The 16,496-nt window shown below is 39.2% G+C and overlaps 1 protein-coding gene across 1 annotated transcript; it reads left to right on the top strand.

The window, feature by feature from the left end:
- Positions 1–16,466, top strand: LOC306893980 (multidrug resistance-associated protein 1-like). Its single transcript, XM_079456189.1, has 31 exons — positions 1–130; positions 2,730–2,906; positions 3,156–3,281; positions 3,699–3,836; positions 6,858–6,983; positions 7,161–7,222; positions 7,314–7,445; positions 7,577–7,783; positions 8,645–8,822; positions 8,916–9,077; positions 9,177–9,269; positions 9,625–9,828; positions 9,903–10,049; positions 10,146–10,233; positions 11,209–11,278; positions 11,354–11,480; positions 11,555–11,731; positions 11,881–12,048; positions 12,135–12,318; positions 12,396–12,468; positions 12,581–12,698; positions 12,994–13,201; positions 13,291–13,601; positions 13,695–13,894; positions 14,200–14,326; positions 14,408–14,509; positions 14,586–14,732; positions 14,815–14,973; positions 15,069–15,235; positions 15,333–15,527; positions 15,720–16,466. Exons 1-31 carry the CDS (start codon positions 89–91, stop codon positions 15,826–15,828), a joined length of 4,524 nt encoding a protein of 1,507 aa, XP_079312315.1. The 5' UTR covers positions 1–88; the 3' UTR covers positions 15,829–16,466.
- Positions 16,467–16,496: the final 30 nt, after the last annotated feature.

Genomic DNA, 16,496 nt, shown 5'->3' with positions numbered 1-16,496 from the left:
GATTCACAGAGACCAGTGAGTATTACACTGCAGGGACTGAGGAGCAGGGTTTTAAAACAGGACATCTCCAGGAACAGAAGGAGCCTGGATGGACACCCTTTGCAGTCTCAGTGGCTTGGATCCTCTCTGGGTGAGTCTGAAGTGAATGATAGAGGATGAGATTCAGTAAAGGACTGCAATGACAGATTACGAATCATGAGTGCTGTTTTAAAACAGTGCATGTTTGCAACATAAATGAAAGGCAATATTATAGGGCATTTATTCTTGGAAATTAACATTGTTTTTGCCAGTAACAGCCATTTGGTGTGAGTCACAGCCATCTCACTTAATGATTCATTCAATGTATGACAGAGGAAACCCCATAAAACGTGTTGTTTTATTTTTTACCCTCACATAACCTGTGGTAAATGTAGTTGAGGTACCTGCTGCATAGAAACATGTTTTGCTGAGGTTTATTTGCATGCATTGGACTATCGGGTGGGTTTACCGTCCAGCAGCTGATCTGTGGCACTACCATTTACACATTTCTTTACTCAACGTGATTCTAAGCGCAAGTGCTGTAAACACGTACTGTAACTGTACTTTAGCCCATATCTGAATCAATGATTACAGGATGCAGATCTCCAGTATTGAAATACAGGTTAATAAATGAGAGATTAGTGGTGGCTTGAACTTTTTTGCGTTGTAAGAGGTTACTTTAAAATCAGGTTTGCATGCTGTTATGAGTGTGACAGTCATTCTGAGGAACATTGTACCAAGTTATCTAATGAGTGTAAACTCATATAGGGTCTTTAATGTTGTTTGTACTAAAATATGAAGTAATCATGACAAAAAAAGGATGGTTATATGAATTATGGATTTAATAAAAAAAATTAAATAAAAATTTATAAAAAAAAAAATTCTATGAAATCTATGCACTTTAAAATTAAAGTGCAGAGAAGAACAAGACAATTCTTTTCTGACCACATCTCTGTTTGTTTACCACAAAGTCAACACAATATGACTCATAATGTGATATTTCATTTTTTCTTTTTTAATATATCTGTAAAAATGTCAACAATTCTGTGTTTTTCTGTCAATATGGGGTGCTGTGTGTACATTACTCAAAAAATTGCCATTTATGTGTCACTTTGTGTGACCTGATTTACATGTCTCAAACTGCTGGTGCATAATCTGAACATTTTATGAAGACTTGCATTACAAGTCTCCTGTTCGGATGTTACATTCTCCATCATCCTTTCTTAAAATAAACCCAAACATCACCCAAAACGAAATATAATTTGTGCTGACCGGCAGTCTGAACTCCCACACCTTCAGGAAAGAGTACACACAACCCTGAATCACTTCCTGAGACTGTGGTTGCCATTGGGTTTAGACCAGTGCAAACACAGTCACAGATGCAGCGTGGGTCCATTAAACTCCATGTGGAAAGGTTTAACAGTGCTTTCTCTTTCATAACCAAGCTCAACATGGCATCCTTTCGAACACACAATATATTACCATTCCTGTCCTTAAGTTTGTGACTGGATTGCTGGGTGTTGCTTATTGTTTTAAATGGAAGCCAAGTGTATGGTGACAAATAGGATCTTTAAAAGAAATCTGTCAAGCAGGTAATAACTGTATTCTGTACGTGAGCAGACAAGCCTTCACAGATCTGTGGCTTTAACCAACACCGCTCTTCTCACAGTGTATGGTTTCCACACTCTACAGAACCACTGTAATGCTTGCCAAAGGTGCACATCTTATATAGTGCCATACCACAAGACTCATTCCAACCAGCATGCAGTATTTATCGGAGCTGCGCTATCGCTGAAATAACCATGCCATTAAATACATCCCAAAAAGTTCACATCACCAAAGCGAAAGCTTAGAAGGAAAGATGACAACTCTACACCAGTGTTTGGAGATGAAATCTTAGAGATCAAAGAAAGGCCAAAAGTAACAGAAGGGATGCAGAGTGAATTGTGGATACAAGGAATGTAGCGAGACTGTGAAATGTAACTTGAAAGCTGTATTTTTGTCAGATTGTATACTGGGTTTATTCTGCGTTGTTGTAATAAAATTCACAGAACCGCATGTTTGCTTACAGACTTTGCATTGTGACATGCTGTACAAGCCTTCTTGTATACACAAAAATACATAAACTCAGACACTCACCCTGTTATTTACTGCCTATTTACTGTAAATATTTCAAAACAATTTTTGCTTTAGAAATCAGTCTGTTACTAGCAATCATTCTGGAAAATACAGAAAACAGAATTGGTAACCAGGTTTTGATGTAGTGAACATAACAGATTGTTGTAATTTAAGTTTAAAAGTTAAAGCTTAAAAAAGGGTCAAATGTTTTATGGGTTCAAATGAATGGTTCTTAAAAATCCTGTTAATTGTAATGACACATCATGTCACTGCCTCCAGGTATTATGAGGCTGAATGTACTTGTGTAGGTCTTTACTGTCATGAATTAATAACTACAGTAAGAAAAAAACACACATGGCTATGAAAGTAGAGAATGTATTTAAAAGTGCAGAAGAGTAACATAAATGTGTTAGCTATGAAGCAATCTGAAGAATGAGCTTTTCCCCTCATGTAAACCTCTTAAAGTGCAGGGAGTGAATACAGCCCAAAATGTTGTTAATAATTAGGGTTGCTCTGGTTTTAAAAGTGTTAGCTTTAGTCGGATTGGTTGAGCCTGATGTTAGAGGAGTGATGGTTTCACACTGTCTTTGCAGGACTGGAATCTCACATGGAATACACCACACCCAGACCTCACCCAATGCTTTCAGCACACGGTACTGGTGTGGTTCCCCTGTTTCTATCTGTGGATTTGTGCTCCTTTCTACTGCGTGTACCTCAGATTCTACGACCATGGACGTATATCCATATCAAGTCTTTACTGTGCCAAGATGGTGAGTTATACTTAGTTGTTACATTTTGTAACATAATCATTGTTACCAAACCTGTAGTAGTGCATCAATCCGCTGAGGGACTCTTGGTTCAATGTAACATGTTAGGAAATTATACTGTCTTTATAAAAATTTCAACACTTTGAACCCAGTAAAATGAAACTCTGTTTGTAGTGGACTATATACTTTGAGCGCTTTGAGGCAAATTAACACAAATTTAGCAGAGAATGACTGTGTGTTTGTGTCTTATAGGGTTTGGGACTTTGTCTGGCTTCTTTTGGTTTCTTGGAGTTGGTCTATCTGTTGGTGGAAAGGAACAAAGAGATTGAACATCATATGGTCTTTCTCCTGAGCCCGATCATTCGCAGTTTTACAATGGTAAAGTTTTAAACCTCCCCAAAAAAAGTTATTGCATAGAAAACTCTATTAAAATACATAATTATAAGGTGTAACAAATTGTATCATCACATGTTTTCATTAGATCAGATTTATGACCTGTTATATTTAAGGTTGAATGTAAAAATCTCGTTGCGGTCAGAGCCCGTCTGGCAGACGTTTCCTTAAGGAATCAGAGTAAATAAGCCACTTTTACCTCTGGTCACAGCAGACACAGTGTCAACAGTAGTAAATTACATTTCACTGCCAGATCGTACCAACAAAATAACGATAACAATAAATTGACATCTATGACACAGACTAAACATTCTCCAAACATCTCTCAATCAAAACCTATCTGCAGAGAAGAAAAGTGAGGTGGATTTTTCTGTATTGCTGACTGATGATCTGTGTGCTCAGATACTGGCAATGTTTGTGATGCACCTGGAGAGGGTGTGGGGATGTCGTTCCTCTGTTTTCCTCTTCTTGTTCTGGACACTGACAGTGGTGTGTTCACTGGTGCCTCTCAGAGCCAATATACAAGCCATCATAGACCAGGTTGGTATATTCTCAGACAATCCAAAGGTTGGAAAAAAATGATTATTATTCACACTTACTTTCACATTTTCATGTTTTCGTGACTTCATATCATTTAAACATTCATGTCAAACGCGTCACAATTAACCTAACCTTATTAAAATGTTCATGTTTTCTAATTGCACTTATTATACATGATTATATGCTCTTTTTAAAATGAGAAATTAAAAAATCACAAGTAATCTAGACTAGTAATCTAAAAATGCATCCATGATCTATTTTGTTCATCTCACATCATAAACATTGGATTTTGAGGATTACTGAAAGTATAAAAACTTCCTGAAAACTTCCTGGCCCTATAAAAGTTTATTCTCCTTTCAGGCTAGTGTAACATGGACCTCTTATGGTTTTTGTAATGAATGCTGCCCGGCCTAACTCCCAGCTAAATTTATCTGTGTTGTGTCTGGGAGTCTGAATAAACAGAGTGCTTACAGATGGTGCTCCTCACAGTGTTAATGCAGCCATATAACCTGATGTCTGGATGGCCTGACGCTTTCCCCTCCCATTTCCCTCAATACCCCCTTTGTCTGGAGCTGCTGGGTACTGTCACAGTCACCACTGGTGCTTTTTCAGACAGATAGGAGAAGCCACACACATCTGCGGACGCCGTTGATTCGGCAGTCTGCCCGTCTCTCGCCTGCTGGGCTGTTTTACGTTATAATTAGTTGACTGTGTCCTGTCGCAGACACAACAATCAACTTCTTGACATTTTAAAGGGACATGCAGAAATACTGTAGAAAAACATCCATGTGCATGTGAAAATCTAAATCTTCCTAAAGCAGCATATCACTGCTGCCCTTCTGAAACATCGTATCTCCATATTTTGTGATTTAATTTTTTTATAAATCGTTTTTATAAGTCACCCTTAATGTTTGTCACTGGGTTTTGCAAATATCTAACCAATATCAAAAAGTTTAGTATTAAAAAGTGCTCGTCATCTTTGACAGCACAGTACATGGAAAAACTGCGAATTTGGACATGAGAGGTTTCTGAAGGAGAGAGGCGATATTTATTTAAATTCCTCACAACTCATTTATGCTTGCTTATTCGGATTGAGAAGCATTAAAACCAAAGATGTTTAGCTTCTTTCTTTAAATTGTGTAATGTGCCCTAACACTACGTACACAAATGCAATCCTTGGTATATAATTAATTGGCCCAAAAAAGAAATTTATTTCACCATTTACAAGACTTTCTTCTGCAGAACACAAAAGGACGTTGGTAGCCAAACAGCATTGGCCGCCATAGACTTCCATCATATGGACCCAAAACCACAGACACATTTCTCTCAATATCTTCTTTTGTATTTCACAGAAGAATGAGTCAAACACAGGCTTCAAATGCCATGAGGGTGAACAAATGATGACAACATTTTTATCTTTGGGTGAACTAAACATTTGAATATGGAATGTATATTTAATCCCTCAAACAAAGGCAAGTCTGAAAGTGGCAAAAAGTCTTTCTTGTTTCAAAGTGGCTTATAGAATCATAAACTAATACATCCGATTCATTTATGAATCTATGACTTTCGAAAGGGAGATAATGAAGCCTGTGCAGCACAGTGCAGATAGACCATACTGTATGTTTACATGGGCATTGCAGCTTGGTTTGTGGTAGGAAACGTTGTGCTCTAATTGAGCTCTTGGTAAATGGTCAGCCGGCCCAACAGGAACAGAAAAATAACTGGAGCTTTGTCCTCTTTTACCACACAGTAGGAAGACATGTTACCACACCATTAAAGCTTCTCCAAACTGTATTACCATACGGTGTGGCAGAGACATATTCACAATGTGTTCTACATTTCTACATACATATTTTTACACATCCTCAAACGGGCCTGTGCTGCCACTGACCTACATTTCTCCAGCAGCTCGGCCATTTGACACTATTGTGCACAAGAATGAATGCCCTCCATGACCCATGTACAATAAAACTTTTAATAACAACTCCAAGGTGCTATTTCTTTTTGGACCTCGGCCCATATTGACTGGACACAAGCTTTTTGTACCTTGTTACTATTTCACAACATGTTTTGATCGAGGGCAGGGTGGTGAGCGGCCCTAAAGGCACCTTCGTCCTAACAGAGTATGAGTGACAGGTATTGCACATTTCCTTGGCCTAATATTCTCTCTTTGCCTTCCACTGAATGCACCAGCATTCAACTTTGGGTTGCCGTAAATGAGAGGTTCGACAACAAGAGTCATAAATGTACAGTAAATGCCTTTTCATTCCCTTGATTTTGGATCATTCAGGAGGTTTGTTGTGTCATCCTTGTTTAAGGGCACATTTAGGTCATTACGATATGTTGAGGTCTTTGAAAGGAAGGGAGGAAAAGCAGGGAATATCCCCAAGTGGACACTCCCCACATCAGCCTCCAGCCCTGTGGTGAGACAAAGTGGGAGGCTGATCTCAGATTAGTTTTGCTGCCATAGGGAAAATATGGTTCTGGTTCCATAGACACTGCAGTGTTTGTGGTAAATGTCTCTGCCAGTAGGCAATGGGAAACCCCTGGCAAATGTACATATATCACTCATGGGCTTGCTTGGTCATTTTCATAAAGACTGGAAACACGCAGCACTGTTCATATATTAATCTTTTTTATTATTTTAAATGTTTGTGTTGTCAAAACAAGGTTTTATTGTTTGTGAGAGTCTAAATTAGCTCGCCCCAATAATATAGAAAAGTGTAGAAAAGTGTTTCTTTCACTGATTAACAATTCACACGTACTTTGATTTCAGTAAGAATCTGCATTCTTTATATCGCTGCTGTCCTTCTGAAACCTCAGACTCTCCATATTTCCATAAATCATTATTATAAGTCAAATATCCAACCAACTTGTCAACTTTGACAACATAGCATTGAAAGAGCACAGTGTTTTCACCATTTCCTGAAAAACTGTGAATATTTAGACATACGAGGTTTCAGAAGGACAGTGATAATATTCATTAGTCTCACTGGTGCTCTACTGCTTATTGTTTTTTAGGGTTTCTCTACAGATGCGATGAGAGTTTTGGCATTTTTCGTGTTCTTCTCCCTCCAGCTGACTCAACTCATCATCAGCTGTTTTGCTGATCGGCGTCCAGAGACTCTCAAGCCTGTTTATGTAAAAGTATGACATCATTATTTTTATTATCTTTATATATACAGATTTATGCTTAGAATTTAATGCAATGTAAAATTGAATGCAAAATTTGTCTGTACACCGAAAGGTTTTTGATAGATATTTGCAACGGATGTTTGCACAACAGAGAAGTGTCATGATTTGACTAATGTCTCTTTCCACCAGAACCTTTGTCCAGTTGAGGATGCTTCTTTCTTATCAAAACTGCTGTTTTGGTGGTACGGCAGGTAAATAAATGACCCTGTTTAAATCGAAGTTTGGAAAGGTTCAGAGAGTAAAACACAAAGATACTAATTAACACATATTTATGTTTGACAGATTAGTGGTTAAAGGCTATCGCTCCCCTTTAAAAGCTGAAGATCTCTGGCCGCTACGAGAAAAGGATACATCTGAAAAAATCATCTGTGATTTTGAGAAAGAATGGGCCAAGCAGTGGTCCAAACTGCAGCAGTAAGTCTTCTGCCATGCCAATGCTATTTTGTCATACTTGCTGCAGAACAAACCTCTTTAACTTATCTTCTTTTGTCTTCTGCGGTGGCCTTCACTAAAATTGTATTTATAATGCTGTATTTTCTTCACAGGCAGGAGTGTTCTCTGAACGCAGCTCAGGCTCTTGGTTATAAGATAAGTGAGCAAACGCAGCTTCTCAGAAAACTTCATCAAGAACAAAGCTCAGGATTCTGTTTGCTTCGGACTCTAGCCAAAACTTTTGGACCCTATTTTCTGACTGGGACTCTCTGTCTAGTCATCCAAGATGCTTTCATGTTCTCCATCCCACAGGTGTTAAGGTGAGAGATTAAATACAGCATGTGTGTACAGTTTGTAAACCCCAATCAGTATTTGGACGTTAAAGTTGCACTTAAAGTATGAACACACTTGTGAAACCTGGTCTATTTGTGCTTTATTTGTCTTAAGGCAAATCTCACTTGGTTTTATATTTGGTTATAAAATGCAAAGACATTAATAGATTTTAAGGTGTGTCTAAATACATTTTTGGGGCCACTGCATGTGAAAGTGTGGATAGTGGAGGAGAAACGCGATGACAGATTTACTACAAAATTATACCGCGCCACAAGGCCTAAGAAAGAAGTGTAAAGATGGTTGTGCAACTAAAACAGAGGTTTGTCTATAAGAATATCCTTAACCACGTCTATGAACCTCTTGACCTTTTCTCTGTATTGAATAGAGGAATAACAGCATACTTTGCTGTGGTACAGCCACACATTGACACTGTTTTGTCCCACATTGCATAGGAGAGTCTGTTCCCTGCAGCATTGTATTCTTTGTGGCCGTGCTAGCTTTGAAAAGTCACAGAAACTGGAGTTGGATCTCTGTCTGGTATAAAACTAGCCAAGAACTCTGTGGTGGGTTCACTGCTCCATTACCACTGAATGTGGGCCACAGGAATTGTAGATCAACCGCCATCAAAACAAGCCCTTAAGAGTGAACGTACGCTCTGTGAAACTTTGATCCATGTTGTTTAAAATAATGAGCTATGAGATATGAGCTATGGAAAGAGTGGGAAATACCAGGTGAAAGTAGACCCAATAAAAATGTTTGCTCTGTTTTTGTTATTTTGGTAGGCATTCAATGAGACCAATGTATAGAGTGTGTGTATGTAATTCTTAATGCATTTCCTCATTTCCCAGTCTTCTGCTTGGCTTTGTGAGGGATGAAGATGCCCCCTTGTGGAAGGGTTACCTCTTTGCTTTTATGATGTTCCTGTTGTCTTGTCTTCAGTCCCTGTTTAACCATCAGTATATGTATACCTGCTTCACAGTGGGCATGAGGGTTAAAACTGCAGTTATGGGTCTAGTATACAGGAAGGTATAGAATTAAATCTTTTCATTAGCTTATGCAAGGATACTTACATTCCACGATGGCACTTAAAATCTCTTTCATTCCTTCTGATCTCCTCAGTCTCTGGTCATCAACAGCGCAGCCCGTAGAACATGTACAGTGGGTGAGATCGTGAACCTGGTCTCTGCCGACACACAGAAACTGATGGATTTCGTGGTGTACTTCAATACAGTTTGGGTTGCCCCGATTGAAATCGCCTTGTGTCTTTTCTTCCTTTGGCAGGTGAGCCACATATGCCTTCAGAAATGCTAATAATTACGGGATGTTTATATCCTATTAAGTAAAACTTATGACACATTTTAATTTCTCGTCCCTGCGCAGCGTCTGGGGCCGTCTGCCCTGGCAGGAATTGCCACAGTGATTCTCATCTTTCCTTTGAACGGGTTCATTGCCAAAATGAGGAGCAAGCTCCAGGTATCGACAATCTAGAGTCACACAAACAAGGTTTCAGTGTGTTTGTACGACTGAGAGAAGCGGTGTCCCAGAACCAGCCTCATGTCTTCAGCTGGTTTAAATTATCGAAGAGAAAGTGACCATGTGGACTGTCTGTGGGTTTCTTTTTCTCTTTGATGGTTTTGGACATGGTAAAACAATCCCACAGAGTTTCTAAAAAAATGTCTTCATTTGCTTTGTTTCAAACGTCGAAAGAATTCAAGCTTACCCATAGCTCACATGGTTGTCAGTTTACATGAAGAGCATGAATGTGTTTTGAGTTTGCTGATGATCATGTATTTGAAACTGAATGTTCTTTTGCATTTGCTGGTCTCAGGAGGTCCAGATGAAGTACATGGATGGACGGATCAAGCTAATGAATGAGATCTTGAGCGGAGTAAAGATCCTGAAGTTTTACGCCTGGGAGAATGCCTTCAGAGAACGTGTTCTCGGCTATAGAGAGAAAGAGCTCAATGCTCTGAAGAAATCTCAGATCATGTACTCAATATCTGTTGCCTCCTTCAACTCCTCCACCTTCTTGGTAGATTTCAGAATGATTTGTAAACATATAATTACAGTATATTATTGGCTTCCATTCAAGATACTTTTTTTCAGATTGCATTCGCCATGTTTGGAGTGTATGTGCTGATAGATGATAAACACGTTCTGGATGCTCAGAAGGTTTTTGTGTCCATGGCCCTCATCAATATTCTGAAAACTCCTCTCAGTCAACTTCCCTTTGCAATGAGCACTAGCATGCAGGTGAGCAAGACAACAGCATGACATACCCTTTCTAAACATCAACTTTAATTGTCATCTTAAAATATATATAATTGTCTTGGTTTTGTTGTTGTCAAGGCATTAGTTTCTCTCAAACGTCTGGGAAAGTTTCTCTGTCAGGATGAGCTGAAGGAGGATAATGTGGAGAGAATTCCTTACAGCCCTGGTGAGAGAATTCACTTTATAAGCCACAGATGGCAAACATTGCTATACATGTTATTTGCTATAATGCTATAAAAAGTAATTTTGTTCCGTCATTACGGAGGTGGAATCCTTAAACAGGAAGCCATAAGAAAATACATAGGACAATAAATACTGAGTTACTGATCTGCCAAGAAAAGTAGTTTTTAGGAATATTCTTGCAGATTCAATGTGAGATGAATCATTTTGCACATGCCTTCATTAGGTTCCTTTAAAGGCTGTAATTCAGCACAGAGGACAAGAAAGTAGTGTGGGCATGAGGTGGTTGTTGGCAGCAAGTGAAATGTGTACTGATGACTTCATGCGGCGGTCAGAGAAAGGGGATTTTTAGCTTTGAAGCTGTAATTATTTTTGTATAACATTTTCCACATTTCCTTCATATTCAATTGTACCCATTGACTTGCATTAATTTTGTGTCTATACAATAGGTACGTCTCTGTTCAGTTACCAACATTCTTCAAAATATCTTCTTTTGTGTTCAGCAAAAAGCGGTCTAAAATGTTTAAAAGTGAAATGATGACAGAATTTTCATTATACATAACTTACATGAACTAACAATATAGATTTTCCAGCATGTATCAATATTTGTGACATTAGTGTCAATACAATTATTCATATTAGTTCATTGTGCATAAACTGATTTTAACAGTTACACCAACCGGTTTTAAAAACAGCTTAGTAAAATTAACATTAATAAATACTGAATAAGTATTGTTAGTTAGTTCATGTTAGCTTATGCATTAACTAATGTTAATAAATACAACCTAAAGTATTACCCAGATGTTTTAATTGTATCTTGTACTGTATATAAAAATGCTAATGTATAAACTAAACTAAATAAAAAAATAACAAATTAACTATTATAGCATCACGCCTTCAGTGCAACTTTAAAACAAACTGTAAATGTGTAGTGTCCACTAATATTTTTGATTTTTCTCAGTTGTCGATAGTGTTGCTATCAATAGCGGCACCTTCAGCTGGTCAAAAGATGGCCTACCATGCCTCAAGAAGTGAGTACCTTGAATTTTTTACTTTGCTAAAACAATAAGTGTTGCTCAACTGTCCATGTCTGATCATTTCTGCAGGATCAATGTGGAAGTTCAGAATGGCTCACTGGTGGCTGTGGTGGGGCATGTGGGCAGTGGAAAATCCTCTCTTCTGTCTGCAATGCTAGGAGAGATGGAAAAGAAAACCGGCCATGTTACAGTTCAAGTATGAACATTATTAAAACAAATACTGGCATCACTCGCAAGTTCCAAATTTAATTGTGCTAGCTATGTTTTTAGGGTTCTGTGGCTTACGTGCCTCAGCAGGCCTGGATCCAGAACGCCACTCTCAAAGACAACATTTTGTTTGGACAGGAGAGAATACCCACCTGGTACCAGAAAGTGTTGGAGGCCTGTGCTCTTCTACCAGACCTGGAGATCCTACCTGCAAGAGATGCCACAGAGATTGGAGAGAAAGTAAGATTCCTCAATATGGCCTAACAAATCTTCAGTGGTCATATAGCAGATACATAAAAGGAGGTGTCACTTTGGATTGTACAAAGTACAAGATCCTATTGTTCAAAAACATTGTATTAGTTTTTTAATAGCATACATGCTGTTCACAGGGACTGAATCTTTCCGGAGGTCAGAAACAGAGAGTGAGTCTGGCACGTGCCGTGTACAGAAAAGCTAATGTCTATCTTCTGGATGATCCTCTGTCAGCAGTAGATGCACATGTGGGTCAGCACATCTTCGAAAAAGTCATTGGACCTAATGGAGTTCTTAAAAATAAGGTATTTTATGGTTCATAAATTGGTATTAAGCATTAGTATAGTACAGTATTTGTGGTAAACGTAGCTTGTTTAATGATACTCACCAGACTCGTATTCTGGTGACGCACGGGCTGAGCTTCCTGCCACAGGCAGACCTGATCTTGGTCATGGTGGATGGAGAGATCACAGAAATAGGCTCCTATTCTGAGCTTCTGAGCAGAGAAGATGCATTTGCTGACTTTGTTAAAGCTTTTGCTGTAAGTGAACGCAAGGAGAGCGCCACACTGAGAGGTAAAATAATGAATTCAGTGCACAAGTCCCAAAAGCTAAGTTCACACAGTTCAAAACACAAATTCACCTTGTTTCAGGAACCAGGAAATCTGTCTCTCGTCTCAGTATAACAGACTTCTCTATTGATCTCTCTCAGGAGCAACTCATCAGGTAAAAGATGTTTGTACTAATCTATTAAGCATTGCCAGTGTGATTTCCAGTATTTTTTGCTCAACAGAAGAGCACAAATTAACATTCCTGTCCATTTTTATTCCGTCTGAAGTGGGGATATGGGAAGTCCAAATATACAAACCATGGAGGCCATATCTGACACAGAACAAGAGCAGAACCAGGAGGAAGTTGGGAGACTCACCCAGGCTGACAAAGCCCATACAGGCCGTGTAAGTTTTAAATCTGCATCAATAGACTGCAAACAATGAACAAACATTGGTTTAAAGTTAGATATGTGAAGGTATATTTTCAAAGGTCTATAAAATTGCAAACATTTAATGTGGCAATTCAGTTTTGAAGGTCATTTGCCAGTCAGTGACCAGGGCTTATATTCTACTGCCACCAGAGAAATGTAATTTTATACCAGGATTACAGGCTTTTGAATTCCATTGTGCTCCATAATATAATCTCAGCATACACTGAATCATCCAAAAACAGCTTCTTTACTTTATCTTGGTGACACAGGTGAAGCTGGAGTTGTATGTGGAGTATTTCAGGACCATTGGTCTGGCTCTCATCATCCCCATCATCTTCCTCTACGCATTCCAGCAAGCCGCCTCACTGGGCTACAACTACTGGTTGAGCTTGTGGGCGGATGACCCAGTTGTAAATGGGACGCAATTGGACACGGATCTGAAGCTTGGTGTGTTTGGAGCGCTCGGCATTGCTCAAGGTTGGAGATTCCTAATTGCCACAAATAGTTTTTTTGTGAGTCGGCTGTTCCGTTCTTCCGATCATTGTATTGTTTTACTGGTATTGCAGGAATTGGAATTTTTGGAACCACCGTGGCTATTTCACTGGGAGGAATAATTGCGTCCCGCCATCTTCACTTGGACCTTCTCAACAATGTGCTTCACTCGCCAATGTCCTTCTTTGAGAGCACACCCAGCGGCAATCTTCTCAACCGCTTCTCCAAAGAGATAGACGCCATTGACTGCATGATTCCTGATGGTCTGAAGATGATGTTGGGCTATGTGTTCAAACTGCTGGAGGTTTTCATTATCGTATTGATGGCGACTCCTTTCGCAGGATTGATCATATTGCCACTGACTCTACTTTATGCTTTCATTCAGGTATTCCACTACAAGTCATTCAACAGGCATGAATCACACAACCCTTACACATCTATCTGAATTCTACTTTATGGTCTCCTTGCGTGTTTTCAGAGCTTCTACATAGCCACATCTTGCCAATTGCGTAGACTTGAGTCTGTGAGTCGTTCACCCATCTATACTCACTTCAATGAGACGGTCCAAGGAGCCAGTGTGATCCGTGCATTTAGAGAACAGTCCAGGTTCATCCTTTTGGCTAACAGTCGAATTGACCACAACCAAACTTCCTACTTCCCAAGATTCGTGGCCACCAGGTAAATTCTTAAGGAGTATAGCTTAATTTATAGGATTCATTTTTCTGTGGAACACAAAATATGTTGTTTGGTTACTAAAATTCTCCTTCACATTCAACAATATCCTCTTTTGTGCCCTGCAAGAGAAAGAAAGTCAATCAGGTTTGGAATGACATGTGGGTGGGTAAAGGATGAGAACATTTTTGGGTTAACCATGGCTTAAGTGGTGCTTAGAGTACGACTGCTTTGAACAGACCATCATATTTACAGTATTATATTTTCAGTAGGCATTCCTATATAGTTTACATATGGTTTGTTTTCTATAGGTGGCTTGCGGTGAATCTTGAGTTCCTGGGTAATTTGCTAGTCCTTGCTGCAGCCATCCTTTCTGTCATGGGAAGAGCAACTTTAAGTCCTGGAATTGTGGGTCTCGCTGTGTCCCATTCTCTCCAGGTAAGAACCTTTATAAATGTTTAAAGGAATTCATGGCATGTATACTGTACTTCCGATATCTCAATAAAACCTACATTACAGGTAACTGGGATACTGAGCTGGATTGTGAGGGCATGGACAGATGTAGAAAACAACATAGTCTCTGTTGAGAGAGTAAAAGAATATGCTGAAACTCCAAAAGAGGTGACCAGTGTCTGAATTGTTTTACAGATAGTAACCAAAGCTTGAGCTTGATTTGTTCGTCTTTGGTTGCACACAGGCACCATGGACATTAGAGGACAGTAGACTGCCTCTAGGTTGGCCCAGAACTGGATCCATTGAGTTCAAGCAATATGGACTTCAGTACCGCAGGGGTCTGGACTGGGCCTTGAAAGAAATCGCTCTCAGTGTTAATGAGAAAGAAAAGGTAAATGTCAATGACAAGTGAAACTGAAAGTTTTGACGAATCTTTTTATTGAAGTACTAAGCCATTTATTTGATCCATGCAGGTTGGAATTGTGGGAAGAACAGGTGCTGGAAAATCATCTCTAGCTTTAGGAATCTTCCGGATCCTTGAAGCCGCAAAGGGAAGGATCTTCATAGACGGGATGAACATAGCAGAGATCGGCTTGCATGATCTGAGGTCTCGTATCACCATCATCCCACAGGTACAGTACGTGTTCACATTTGAGCAAATGTATTTATAACTACATTTATTAATTTAGCTTCCATAAAGACATTCAACCTCTTCTTTTTGGAACAGGACCCAGTGCTGTTCTCAGGTTCCCTGCGTATGAATCTGGACCCGCTTGATGGCTACACCGATGAGGAGGTGTGGAAAGCTCTGGAACTAGCACATCTCAAGAACTTTGTGTCTGGGCTGCCCGACAAGCTAAACCACGAGTGTTCAGAGGGAGGAGAAAACCTCAGGTACAAACTTCACCTTTACACTTTTCTACTCATTGATGAAGATTTGACCCCAGTAAGATCTGTCCCGATGGTTTTTGACTGTATGTTCTGGGTTCAGTTTGGGTCAGAGGCAGCTGGTTTGTTTGGCTCGAGCTCTTCTCAGGAAGACCAAGATTTTGGTTTTGGATGAAGCCACAGCAGCTGTGGACATGGAGACGGACAATCTGATTCAGTCCACCATCAGAACTCAGTTTGATGACTGCACCGTTCTGACCATCGCACACCGCCTCAACACCATCATGGACTACACTAGGTAAAACAAACAGAGCACATGTGGGGATATTTATAATACGCTCATTTTAGATAAATATTAGGAACCCAGTTAAAAAAATTCCACAGTTCTTTGGTTTGGGTTTTTTAGAATATTTATAGAATATTTGAAATAAAAACAAAGTGAGCAATAATGTCAAGAGTTCAACACAATACCATTTAACTGTTCCTACAGGGTGATCGTGATGGACAGAGGTTACATCACAGAAATGGACACTCCATCTAATCTAATCTCTCAACGTGGTCAATTTTATGGCATGTGTCGGGAGGCAGGACTAATGTGAAACCCCTGAAGTGATCAGCCGCAGGAATCCTCTCAGCCTATCGAGAAAAATAAAGAATTGTGGGGCAGAAAGCAGCGTACAGGCTTTTCATCACAGAAGTTACAATTTGGCATGGCCTGCATCAGGATGAAAAGGATTTGCTCTGTACAGAAATGGTGATTTACAGTGCGTTCCTGTAATTTCTACAACAGACATCTGAGGTGCTACAGAATGTAAAACTTGCAATGTTAACTTATTGCAAAGGTATTGAGTGGCTGAACATTGTGCACACATCAGATAGTCAGAGACTGTGCTCACCCCCGTTCAACTCAACTTTGTGTTGCTGGCGAAGTGAAGCTTTGACTTTAGCCACTTGTTCAGGCTATTTTTACAGTTTCATGAACATGTCTGAACATTTGACTACGAAAGGTGTGGTTAAGGTGTTAACATTTTTTAAACTAAATAGCTACAGTATCATTCAGAACTTTTACAGGTTTTCTAGCCAAACATTTTTTATCAGTATTTTGTACTGTATCATGTATTTAAAAAAATATTTATAACATGCTTCTATGAACATGTAATGCGTGACTGTCAGACTTGAAAATGTCCTTTGTATTTCTTGGACACTTTGAATAAAATAAATTTGATAGTATTGATACAAAATTAATTTCCACTTGTCTTTGAGCAAA

This window comes from Barbatula barbatula, assembly GCF_947034865.1.
Source record: "Barbatula barbatula genome assembly, chromosome: 5".
In the NCBI taxonomy this organism is placed as follows: Eukaryota; Metazoa; Chordata; class Actinopteri; order Cypriniformes; family Nemacheilidae; genus Barbatula; species Barbatula barbatula.
Note: the sequence above shows the minus strand (reverse complement) of the source record. Positions and strands in the feature narration are given on the sequence as shown.